The 13,918-nt window shown below is 36.0% G+C and overlaps 1 protein-coding gene across 1 annotated transcript in view; it reads right to left on the reverse strand.

Moving 5' to 3' along the window:
* Positions 1 to 63: 63 nt before the first annotated feature.
* The window catches only part of LOC137400603 (nuclear exosome regulator NRDE2-like), a 33,779-nt gene continuing 19,924 nt past the window's right edge, over positions 64 to 13,918 (reverse strand). The window contains exons 12-21 of the mRNA XM_068086934.1: positions 12,157 to 12,243; positions 10,846 to 11,055; positions 8,202 to 8,473; positions 7,490 to 7,631; positions 5,836 to 6,001; positions 5,588 to 5,690; positions 4,730 to 4,915; positions 1,525 to 1,960; positions 840 to 949; positions 64 to 410 (exon numbers count right to left, since the gene is read on the reverse strand). Of these exons, the coding sequence (XP_067943035.1) occupies positions 210 to 410; positions 840 to 949; positions 1,525 to 1,960; positions 4,730 to 4,915; positions 5,588 to 5,690; positions 5,836 to 6,001; positions 7,490 to 7,631; positions 8,202 to 8,473; positions 10,846 to 11,055; positions 12,157 to 12,243 (1,913 nt within the window). The 3' untranslated portion in view covers positions 64 to 209. The remainder of the gene's footprint in view (positions 411 to 839; positions 950 to 1,524; positions 1,961 to 4,729; positions 4,916 to 5,587; positions 5,691 to 5,835; positions 6,002 to 7,489; positions 7,632 to 8,201; positions 8,474 to 10,845; positions 11,056 to 12,156; positions 12,244 to 13,918) is intronic.

The following is a 13,918-nucleotide window of genomic DNA, read 5'->3' on the forward strand; positions in this document are numbered from 1 at the left end:
ATATATCATAAGTAGCACACAGAGCCATCATTCAGCTTCACATGTTACCCATTTGTGTTCCTTTATAAACTAATGCGTATTTATTGTCAAACAGCCCAAGAGAAGCCTGAGATCAAGGTATATCTCACCAAATCGAATATCAAAATATATCTTTACAAATAACTACTTTACTCGCGAGTAAACATATAAAATAGAACAACAAATAACATCTATTCCTTATGTAAAAGGATGTCCAGCTCATCTAGGGGTGTATGGATCCGCACCTCTTTCTCCTCGGCTATACCGACAACCTTGGTTAGCAGGTCAGGCATGTATGTAATGGCATCTACGTAAATGCATTTGGCGTATGGACAAGCTTGCACTGCAGCATAGAATATAGACTCCACTTTTGCACGACTTCCATATTTAACCTAAAAACAATGTTTCAACTAGAGAAAGAAAAAATTCAAATATCAAACATAAACATTGTAAGTCAAACATGGACTGACAATCATCTCAACATAGGATTTTTTTAGCTACAACATAAAATTTTACCTAATAGTTATCCCGATACATGAAATTATTCATGACATTTGACATTTAATATTTTTCAAAACTTTAAAATTGTGTATTAAAAGTATAAAAGCTGATAAAAAAGTTTAAAAGGTAACTAATTAGTACTTTTGTGCTCTGGAACAAATTAAAGAAAATACAATGTATTTTTATAAGAATATTTGGTTCAACATGTGATGGTTTCAACATATAAAACAAATACAAGGAATAAATTAATTTCGTATACAAATTAGTTAGCTGGTTGAATTGATGAAAACTATAGGCCAAGCTGAGATAATGCGGTTTACCTCGTGGTACAGGTAAAGCCTCCACAAGAGCACCGAGTTGGGGCTCACTCTAGCCAGACATCTGGCGCAGAGAGAACGAATTCTGTTGTTTATTCCTCGATTGGCCATATCTGAAGTGTAACGAAAAAGTTTATAAGGCAAGATCACAAAAAATCATAGCTACTGTTTACCTTAATGAAGAGTGCAAATTTCTACTCTGGGTAAAATTATATCATCCTTAAACTCTACAATTTTGAACTTGCGTGCAAAGGGTAGAGACCCCATGCCATGGATAGGAATTATAGCACACTTTAAAGCAATATAACAGATTAGATAATCTTTACTATGATAAGAGCCGTGTCGGCCGGCTGTGCGAAGCCAAGCTGAGTTTAGGAAAAAGTTTCACCACACATGGTAATCAAACCCAGATATTTGAATTCCCAGTGAATCACACCACCAACTGCGCCACCCGACCAACTTACTGCAACGCGAAACTATTATGTAGGCAATTATTTACACATGATGATCTCTCATGGCGAACGGGACTGTCCGTATAGTCTAATTAATAAATCAGTTTTACAAGAAACCATCATTAAAGCAGCAACTTATTTATAGACATCTTTAAATTTAATGAAAAGTGAAGTCACTCTGAAATATAATACAAGCAGAGAGAATGGTGAGAAAACAAAAAGGAATTTTGCCACACCTGCTCCCTCAATTCTTTCGAGCTGCTCCAGTTCAAATAACACAGCAAATACTGCCAATAACTCTTTAGTGCCAAACTCTCCCGGAGCACCAAGTTCTAATCTAGAATCCAGTTGTTCAGCCACATCGCAATGTTCTGTAACGTTAGAAGCTTCAGTCGCATCGTGTTGTCCAGCTGTACCAAGTTCTTCGGCATCCGTAGGTCTAACTCTTTCTACAGAGTCAATCTCTGCCACAGTAGCGCTCTCCTGGTCTACCGCTAGATGAGAAGTAAAAAACTGTCGAACTCTGGTCATAGTATGGCTTGACCTCTCCATAGCCAGATACTCGAGCAATAGCTCGCTAGAATATGGAAGGTCATTGAGTGCGGTCTGTAGCATAGAGCGGAAGATAGGGGTAACTGACTTGTACAGATCTCTGTGAATATACTTCAGCACCTGTAATACATACAAGCGCATATTCATGCGTACATTTAAAAGACTATAGCTACATGTCTGTGAACTAAATAAGATACAAAAATACTAAATTCTATAGACTTCATAGACAGTAGCATAACATAGAAACATCCAGCTGCAGTGCATTATTTAAATAGCCTAGTATGCGGGCCTCTATAGTTGAGCTCCAGATCTCATGAGAATTTATCAAAGACTAACAAGACGACTGTGTTGCATATTCCTTTTTATGAATCAGTGACAATCTATATTTAGTGACAACAGAATATTTATTGTTTATGGTGCATATATTGTATTGGCTGCCAATAGACAACGCACTGAGATCCTTATACAATAGACAACACACAGACCAGGCGTTTTGGCACACAATGAGTAGTTCATCCCACACTACAAAATCGGAGGTATATGTAAAATTCTCTCTATTGTACAATGAAATCGAGCAGAATGCTGAAAGTCATGCAACATGCTTGCATTTGGAAGAGCCGCTTCTGTAAACAAGACTTTTACAAGAGGATGGAAGCGGATCAACTATTGCCCGTAGCTATGATGCAATTTCTAAATACTTGTTTGGTCTGCGAGTGTAGTTTATTTTAATGTAACCGTGTCTAAAGACATGAAGAATCTAATGTTATTCTGTGTAACCTTGCTGATATATACATCTGCATACAGGCGTACACATAAAATATATCCATATACACACATTCACATACATATAGCAATATACATGAACATGTCCAAATACATAGACACAGAAATTCATATATATGCATATATGTATACTTATATTCATTCATGCACACATCTATCTATGTACATACAAGTATATATACATACACATATATTTATATACACACACGCACACACACAATGTCAGATATAAAGCCAGAAAAATGTGAAATGTTAATAAAACTAAAGCATTGAAATAGATGAGCTTGTACTTAGCTATAGTAGTTATTTTCCTTGCTGGTGACGGTTGTACATATCCATACATACCTCAACCCAAATGCGTGTATACTGTTCTGATACAATTTATTAAGTTGGTTATTATATTTCCATAATTGATTAGTATGGTATTTCTACATGAATTACCCCTCTATCTAGCAGCATTAGTCAAATGATTTACACCACGGTGATAGCTCATTTTATGCTGTGTTTATTTTAGAACATTCACTTATATGGTATCAATGATGCTAGAAAACTGTCATCCCTTCATGCACCTTTGTTTTATAACAGTACCCCAACCTTTAACCCATGTGAAGAATATGTAAGCTGAGGTAAAACTAGCCTTTCAATCTATTGGTCAGGAAATACTTCAACACGAAATTAACAACCGGTTACTAGCCAACCAGGAGAGTGATGGCTAACGTATGAATGATGCAGCGCTACATATTCAGTTGTCACATTAAATCATAAGATACAAGGCACCATCTACTTAAGAACATCCATTCTGGCCATCTAATCTGTTGCCTTACCATAATGACCACTAAATTAAATTCTAAAACCACGCCTTTAAAATAAGGGGAATTCTTGCCTTAACTTTACAAAAACTTTGCTAATCGCTAATGAAATGTAACAAATCCGGTAAAGGATATCTCAGCGATTGGCTTAAAAATGCAGGTTTCAAATAATACCAGGAGTTTAAAAATACGCTGCATATCAAAAACGTTCTCCGGTTTAATGTCTTGAGAAATACTGGATAAGACTGTTAATATGATTGATTTGTCTAACAATTATTTAGAGCACACGTTTGTCCCCATATGGGGACACTTGTGACAAATCCTTTAATAAGGTTCCTAGTTGCGTTCCAATTATAATGCAATGGTGGACACAGTGAGACCTGCTGCAGGAATACTGGAAATAGCGCACATACGGATACCTATGACTACACACAAAGGCATATGACCACATACAGAAGCTATGACTGTGAAACTGGAAATAACAGACGCGGAGAGATCTCCAATGATAACCACAATGCTAGGAATGATGAACATTGTGAGACCCACACAACTCATACCCCGATAATAGTGTGAACAGTGAAATGACAAGAATGCTTGCAATTCATTGGCAAACGAAATTGACTTGTTATGGTCTTGAAATAATCCTTTCACCTGGCAAAAAATAACTGCAAATCTTGTCTAGGAAAAATTGGCAAAAGATTCTGCAAGCTAATGCTATGCAAGTGTACAATAGTAGTAACGGTAAATATAGTATAATAATCTGAAAGTTGGAATGACAGGAACGCTTGCAACTCGGAGGTGATTGGAGATGGCGTGCTGTGGTTAGTACAGACCAGCTGGCTTGACAAACTACGCGGCTATTGATGGTACATTCTCACACCTTGATTTATGTCTCCACTGTCCGGCCCCACCCATAAACACTGCCAACATTGACAAGGTTTAATAGGCTAAAAGAATGCTGACAGGCATTTTGCCTGGCCGAATTCTACTCATCGCATCCGGCCCTATGAAACATGCTTCAAATGTCTTCATATTTAAAAAATCATATCACCATTAATCAACAAGATAAATCTATGCTTGTTAATCTGGAGATTACTGATCTGAAGGTCGTTGCTAAGCCGTGAGAAGTGTCATTTCCATCTCCACTCTTTCATGAATAGATGAATAGAAACCACGGAGAGGCAAGGTGACCAACCATCTCGAAGGCATGCCCAAAGAAGTCGTGCCAAGTCGCTGTGATCGACCTAAAATAGAAGCACTCTTGCGGTGCACAGACAGACTCGCGACCTGTACTCACAGCGGCTACTCTGATGTAGTAGGCCTTCAAGTGACATTTGTTAAACTGACGGGCAAGCTTTGTACTCCAATGACCAAGCAGAGCATCCAGCCTTGAGAGACCTTTAGTGAGAGTCAGCACCAAGTAGTAGCATGGCAGCAAGTATGTCAACAGGCTAGTGACATGCTGTATCTTCGGCCCCTTCAACTACAATAAGTAGTAGAAAAGATAAGTGAGACGGAAGCGAAAATTGTAGGATGTGGGAAGCAAGAGCTAAAAGAAGTGAAATTTGTAAATATAAATTACCATGAAGATACATATAGACTAATATATAAAAAATAGTGAAAAAGCTTGAAAAATAGGCAAGTAAACAGTGTTGACATTTGAAAAAATCCAAACTTTAAAAATGGGCAAGTAAACAGTGTTGACATTTGAAAAAAATCCAAACTTAAAAAATGGGCAAGTAAACAGTGTTGACATTTGAAAAAAATCCAAACTTAAAAAATGGGCAAGTAAACAGTGTTGACATTTGAAAAAAATCCAAACTTGAAAAATGGGCAAGTAAACTGTGATGACATTTGAAAAAAATCCAAACTTGAAAAATGGGCAAGTAAACAGTGTTGACATTTGAAAAAAATCCAAACTTGAAAAATGGGCAAGTAAACAGTGTTGACATTTGAAAAAAATCCAAGTTTAAATCAAAACTGTAAAGGAATATAGTTTACTATCCACAGTACAATAGAGAAGTTTTCGACAGGGTATGTAACAGAGATAGTTCTAAATTTCAATTTATAACATATCAATAAAACTTAGATATTATTATTACAACTTAGATATTATTATGCTATTTGAGCTATAATAATATAAAGTGACACTCACCCCTTCCGACAGACTGTTTAGAGAGGACTCTAGCTCTCGAACCAGCATAAGCTTATGTGATGCAGTTGGGGTGGTTGAAGGAAATGCCCCACATACAAGCCAGCTGTAATAATATATTTAGACAGTTGCCTTAATCTTTGACACATAATACACATGGGCAACTAATGCATCGGACAAGAATTTCCAAAAGCAAAGGAAACAGACATAAACAATCAACTATTCCTAAATTTGAAGAAAATCGGTTTTACCTTGAAATGGCAAGCAGTTTATCTACGCATGGCTTTTTTTGAGCAACAGCACCGCTAACCACCTGCCACCATAGTTCACATCGGCTGCTGGTGACAGGCTCCTTGCCGGAACAGGAAGTTGGCACGGCGAGTGCGTCATATACCTGGTCCATTTCAGAGTACAATCCTACAACCAAAATAAGACAAATTACTCATACATACATGTAAATAAGCAACACTTACCCGATAAACAATTCGTTTAAAATATTGATAACAATTATCATAAAAACTAGCTTCTAAAAACATAAAACAAACAACTAATTCAACAGTAACATTTGAAGCAATAATTTGTTACTAATATATTAAGAAGACTATGTTAAACACAATATAGAAGTGCTTCCTAATGCAGTGTATTCGACTGGGCTCGCTCTGGTCCTTATTCGCTATAACATTAAAAATATAAATTTGTAAACTAATTAATACTTCCGCAATAGGTGAGTTTACATTGATAAGTATGAATGCCTTATCAAAATATGAAATGACACTACATTTTTGGTTGCCACGGAAACTCTGCATCCTGTTTGGCAGAATCTATGCGCGTTGAGCTAGAATCACTGTGGTTATTATGTAGCGTGTAATCCATGGATATTGTGTCTATAATAAGACCTACGGATTAACTATAATATCAATAACAAGTTCTTTGCATAGATTAAATACTGCAATAATGACAACTAAATGTTCAGTCGGAACAGGATAGAGCAACTCATGACGAAAAACAATATGTCAACTGATTCCCACACATAAAAGGCACTAATACATGGTTCAAACATTACCAATTTTTAATAGTGTTTAAAGAGTCACTCACATCAAATTTTATCAGATTTCATCAAAAAGTATGAATTTTTTTCTATCATTTAAGATTTTGTTTATTCCTTTAGGTGATCTGACAGCCAGGATATTTTAAGGTTAAAATCAGTAAAACTTGATGGCGTTTAAAACGCTCAGAAGAAAAAGATGTGCACAGACTTCTAAAATGACATCAATAGTCATGCATATTGTTTATAAGTAATAAATACACAGCCTCATCGGCAATGGGTATTTGTATGTTTACAGAGGTTTTCGAACAAAAAATTTGGCAAATTTCTAACCAGCCTATCATTAACTCATTTGAAACGTTTATAGCAATGTATCTGAGGTTGTATTTAAAGTTTTATTCCAACAATTATGAGCAAATACAAAATAAAATGTATGTCAATAACATAACAACTTGAACGGAATAGCCGATGTCATAACGAGAAGGACAAACTGGAAACACAACTATTGTCGTCATTTTTGGAGACATCTTTTTTTCTGAGCATTTTAACGGCAATCAAGTTTTGCCGATTTTAATCTTAAAACATCCTGGCAGTCAGATCACCTAAAGCAACAAACAAAATCTCAAATAATAAAAAAATATTTAAATTTTCTGATAAAATCTTTTTTTAGTTCGATGGTAGTCACCCTTTAACTCTTTCTAGTTTTAGATGTCACAAGTTTTTAAAAACCCTACAAGTTTTTCATGCAATAATCGCATATGGTTTCTAACAACAGACATTCTCTAAGTACTTGCAAATAAAGGCTGACAAAAGCACTGACAAACACTGTCACGTCGTAAATGATTTATTTGCTGACCCACCGAGTTCTCTATTACAGTGAGCAAACGTCAGCCAGAGTTCTCGGTTCGCTCTATTCTCTGGAAGAGATAGAATAGACTTTGCATAATTCTTAAATTCCTTTCCTTTCTTCTTACTTTCTTTTTTATCAGTTACGGCGAGCACCTGCAAGCACCTGCAGCGCATGACAATATTTTTGCCGCAGCAATCGGAAGTTGAAAGTAAGATCTATCATTTCCTGCTGAATAATTCTGCTGCAGCAAGATGAAACTAACAGCAATGTAGTGAAGCCAGTTCCTGGACCGACATTGAATATGAATAAGAACAAAATACAGTGTATTAAAAATGTTCAGATTTAACTCTGAACATATGAATAATAATAATTAAGTTTTAACACTAAAACAACAAAGTAAATTAAATACAAGTCAATATAATTTCACAAAATATAGCAAAGACAATCTGTGGATCCTTTTCTTCTTAATCAGCATGCAGATGGCACAGGATTATTTACATTGCAAAGGAAATCCTATACATCAACAGGTACAAAAACATACTGCGGGAGGAAACTCATTATTCAAATAGGCCAGCTTGGCCTTATGCCCTCACCCAACCTAAAATATTTAAAAACCAATTAAGCTCCAAAGACATAGAACTGCTAGAGTATATGTAATACTAAGGCACCTTCAATCTGTAAACTAAAAGAAGCTGTTTGACATGGGTGCGGTGCAAACCTACGTGGTCGAGTTGATGGTAGAGTCTCTGGATTATAAGCCTAGATTTGTTTTCTACGGTCAGTTGGGACATCATTTGCTCAGTGCAGTGAGATATAAAAAGGTCATTGAGTAGGTGGTCAGACCATACAAGCATTTGACAGCCTTCTGGTGAGGTGACACGCGGCAGTTGATTGACACCCGACAGAACGTGTGAGTAACTATTCGGACAGTGGTTAGAGCCGAGTCCGAGCCAATCAAGCAGACGCAAGTGAGCCGCGATTCTCAGCTGCTCATCTGAAAAAATGCAAATAAATATTCCCAATGGTCTTTGACAGCATTTCCTCTTAACCTTCATACTAAGTTCACACATAACAAATCTGTTTTTACCTACTTCCTTTCAAAACTATAAAAAAGCAAATACATCCATCATAAGCTGTCATATCCGCCCAAGACACTCCCAATTCCAATGCTAGCGACGAATTGAACAAAATGAGGGCAATCTGCGAGGTAAAGGAGTAAAACAGTATTTGTGTGATAAATTTGAAATTGATGTAGACAGCTGTAAAGCTACCCTCCCAGTTCAACTTGCTGCGCGATAGAACAACAGAAAAACATTAAAACACCCAAGCAGCAGAAGCAAAGCAAAGTTGCCTTCCATAAGTCAGCGCAGACTTCTCAACCATACGTATGAGAAACACCTTCTGAAGCCTATCACGGAGTGGTCAAAATGATTAAGACCGACGTGAGAGGTATAAGATAAGAATATGTCGAGTCACTTACAACGCCTCAAAACTGGCAATGTGAGAGGGCTGAGTGTGACAGGTGATGGCACTGCTTAACAGGTGATAAAACTCTTGTGACAGCTGGTGGTGATATAGGCACACTATTTTAAGCCAATAGTTTAATCTCCAGATGTGAATGGATTAACAGTTTAACACTATATATATTATCAATGTGCCAAGAGGAAGTTGGCTACGAAAGGAAATGAATGAAGGATGTAAATAAATGCAGATTTAATTCGTACGATAATTTAAACGATTAATTTAATTTAATTAAACACGAACAAGATGTTAGCCTCAAGGCAGGAGAGTTTTCTCAATGTTGAAATACCAGATAAAAACTGCAAATGACTACACAACTAGCAGTATACAACTAGAAGACGGTAAAGAAGAGAGAATCCTAGAATTTAGTTGGCGACAGCACCTCCGTTGTTGAACCTGCTTTCATGTTTTTAAGACAACTTTCTGGAGAATGGTCAAGCGAGTCTAGTCTTGGAGTCTATATAGTTAACATGATCAGAAAAGAGTAAATGATCGTCAAATTAAACACCTATTACTATAGTCTTACTGAATGATTGCCTTCTATATTTGTATTGACTATTATGATTGGTTAGAGGAAACCTTCACGCTAGTTCTAAAAACTAGAGTAACATAATACATAGCAAGTTGACAGCACGATATGTAAAAATTATTTGCTCTTTTATTCTAATTGTCATCAGAAAAGCAGCGGATGGCTCGCCAAGTTCCCTCACTAAATGAAAGCTTTTCCAAACCAGCACATTCAAACTTTGACACAAAACTGATCCATTCCAGTATTTGCTTTGTACATTAAAACCGTCAGATGTTGAAGTGAATATTCTTAACAACTAACATGCATATGTTATATTGTTATTTTAGAGCCTAGAAAACAATGATAAATACGTCAAGTAATTATATATAGCAGTAAAACAATTACATTGTACAAACCTACGCAAAAACTAAATGTAAGAACATGCATTACAGCTAAAAATTAAACTGATGAAGTGAGAAAAGGTTATTATTGTTGCCTTACCTTAGATGAACCTGAGATGAACCTGAGATGAACCCGAGATAAACCTTAGATGAATCCGAGATGAACCCGAGATGAACCTTAGATGAACCCGAGATGAACCCGAGATGAACCCGAGATGAACCCGAGATGAACCTTAGATGAACCCGAGATGAACCCGAGATGAACCCGAGATGAACCCGAGATGAACCCGAGATGAACCCGAGATGAACCTTAGATGAACCTGAGATGGATCTTAAAACCATACATAAACCTTAGATGAACCTTAGATAAACTTTAGAGGAACTTTAGATGAAGCGTAGACCAGGCAATGCATAAGTTCAGCGGTAGAGTGTGTAGCAAAGATATACTAGTTATTATGGAATATTTGACCTTTTGAGTGGACGTTTGAACCAATTGATCATTTGATTATTTACTTTGACAAGAGCTCAAATAAGTTTAATGAACTTCAGAAAAATACAACATAACAACACATTCGCTTTTTTTAATAATACAAAGACTAATAAGGATAAGACAATTCTTAATTTTATTATACCTAACACGTAATGTACAGTAAAGCATATTAACTAAATCAATTAAACAGTTAGACATTTGCAACCTGTCTACACTTATTCGATGAGTGTATGGTGAACAGGCCATGGATTTTCCCTAATACCATTGATTATATACATGTAGCTTTGCGAACATTTTACTGTTGCGAAGGAATAGCACAGACGCTCGTTTCAAATACAAGAAGTAAGAAGTGGTAGTAGCACCTGGTGACACAAACTTAAAGCTTTGCTTAGCATTAACTTTTAAGAAAGCATAACATACTTGGCTACCCTTGTCTCATGTCTCACCTTCTACATAAAAAAGCAAATCCACAAAATCATCACTCAGAACTAGACGATGGGGATCCTCGCAGTCTTCATCCGTTTCATTGGCTGCTGGTCTCCAAGGTAGCCAATGGGATAGCTGTCTGCTGCGCTCCAGTCTGAGCCAGGTCTCAGCTCTGCTCGACGACTCACAACTTTCCAAGAGCTTTTCCTCTGCTTCTTCATCTTGGGCAGCTGTGAATGCAATCAATGGCTGAACCATGAAATTAAAAGGCTTTCGATATCAACAGACAAAAAAACTGAGCAAGCACGTGTCGGCACTCTTCAGAGCACTCTTATAAAACATAAAAGGGAGAGCCTTCATTGAGAAATCAGTTACCAAGAAGAAAGACAACTTCTTGTTTTGGATTATACTTATGAAAGTCACCATAGGCAATGTTAGTCAGCATGAAATTTAAATTGTTTGGATATAACAAAGATCATTGCACATCTCCATTAATCTCTACTCCTTTCTGATACAAATCTGACCAGCTGTTGCGGCTAACTTCACTAAGACACAACGTACCAATAAAATCAAATAGTGAAATCCAAGACCAAAAAAATTAAGACTGTAAAACAAAAAATGTTTTTATGATTCATGATATACTCACATTATTCTCTTACATATAACAGTCATAATGGGATTAAATAAAAAATCAAATGAAAGATAAGTTATAAAGATTTACATAAACCCTGATGTTAGTCAAGCGGACCTAAAACTCATGACTTTCTACACACGTAGTGACCTTGACATTGCGTGATTTGACAATATTTAGTGTAGTTAGTGACAAAAATGCAATCCTATGATACCTTCAATCAGACTCCCAACTTCTACACATCTCAATGGAACAGTCTATTGAATATTTCATGAGAAGTTATAACACTCATAAAGCAGTGTTTGTTGTAAAAACATCTACAGTTGTTGAGGTTTATGGTAATCAGCCCTGACCGTAAAATGTGAAAAATCGAAAAATACATGTAGATGCACACCACCATTCTTTAGACAGATCAGGTTAGCTGCAGTTTAAAAATTTGTCCATGAAACACAGCTTAACTAAAATTTTTGACTAACCGTGGTGCTTTGCTTGAAAAAAGGATCTTATCTGATTTGATTGCGCTATTTTCAATAGTGAGAAAAATGTGATGCCAGGATCATGTAGCTGCAAGTATTTTTGCGAATTTCCGTCACATATTATATCCTTTGAGAAGATAGTCCTGCAATAATCCAGGATTTAATCTTAATCTACGATCTACAAATCTCAAAAAATTAGTAATAAAGTTTCTTTTAACTCTCACCAGTAGATTTGAGTGGAGCAGGAATCACTTTATATTGAGTTGCATTACACCATCCTTTTGCTCCAGGTTCCCCAAATCTAGGGACTCCTGAGAAGAACAACGAAACACGCATTACAGTATCATTATTATACTATAAAGTGACACGTGTCACAGCGTAATGATCAAACAATATATCACATGTTACAGCACCTGTGACATTACCAAACGAGTAAATGAGGGAATTACAGAATGACGTGGCAATAGAACAACATGCATCGCGGTGTCATGATGGAACAACAAAAAATATGTATGTTACAACGTGATGGTTTAATAAACAGAATGATACATATAATAGAGTAATGATTTAACAATAGCTGATGCATCTCACGGGGTTTTTATGGAATAACAAAAAGAGTTAGTTACGATGGAAAAGTTTGACACTTGTTCCTGCACATTCAATTAAGGTTTTTAGGTAGTAAACATCGGTAAAGAGCTTTTACTGATTTTATGGACCACAGTCCACTACTATTTATGATATACACAATACCAGTAATTCCTTACTTTTCACAGTTAATGGGGACAGGCGTATCCCCCGATAAGTGACAATCCGTGAAATAGAAGCTAATTTTTTGAAGTATATGTATGAACCAAATTTCAACACCAGAACACTTGAACTAGAAAATAGCATTGTATTGTTTGCTAGCAAATGCATAAACCTTAATTACCATAAAAATAGTACGTGAAAGTGGCACGAGTAACAAAATTTTTCAAACAGTATAAAACTAAGATGACCTGTGGAATACAACTCAATGTTTGCCTTAACAAGCACAATCTGATAGGTATTATTACACTATATCTACACCTTAGCCGGTGATTCCTTGCCATGACAGTGTAGCACTCTCATATGTCTTTCCCAGCACAGCGTTCTTATGGCTTATAACCTCTAAACATATTATATTTATTATATTTATTTCATATAAAATAAGTAAGTAAATTGAAGATATCTCCATTGACTTTCAGTTTGTATTTCAACTTCAGTCTCAGTATTTTAAGCCAGAGAATGCACTTACGTAGTGAGGGCGTAGTATGGACTTTATCTGGTCTGAATATTCATACTTGTGATTAACTGGATTTGCTGTGCGGAGGTCACGTGCTTGCGTTTATGTATTTCATGTATATATATTTATGTATTCTAATTTTTTAATTAATTTTCTTTTATTTTTAATTTATTAACGAACATTTTTAACTGCTAAGTAATGAAATCGTAAAGGTGAGCCGAAAAGAAGCGAGGAATTACTGTATTAGTAAAATAACAGACAAATTTTTGTATTATGATTGTAATTTATGGCCATTCACTGACTTTTAAGGTAGTACTTGCCTGAGCACACAATTCCACAAAATGTTTCGTTCACTAATATAGCAAAATTTTAACGTAATAATGGCTTGTAGCAGAGTTTCAGGATATAACAATAAAGTGACACACCCATATTTAAATAAGTTTAACATGCATCACATTGTCATGATGATCAAGCAAAACAGGTCTCCATGACTGAGGAAATGGAGGTTGTTTTTAGATTTCTTACGCGTACCCTTACAGGGGTAATGGTGAAAACATCTCTATCGTTGCATGAAGGCATCTGATAAGCAATTGTTTAGGCCCTGTTTTATCCATAAACTTCAAGGTATTTTTAATGATATACGATAATTACTCAATCAATGAGAAGATTGCTTGCGAGCGAATCCAATAAAAACATTTTTAGAATTCACTGAAGGCGATTGTTAC

Source organism: Watersipora subatra, chromosome 7 (genome assembly GCF_963576615.1).
Source record: "Watersipora subatra chromosome 7, tzWatSuba1.1, whole genome shotgun sequence".
In the NCBI taxonomy this organism is placed as follows: Eukaryota; Metazoa; Bryozoa; class Gymnolaemata; order Cheilostomatida; family Watersiporidae; genus Watersipora; species Watersipora subatra.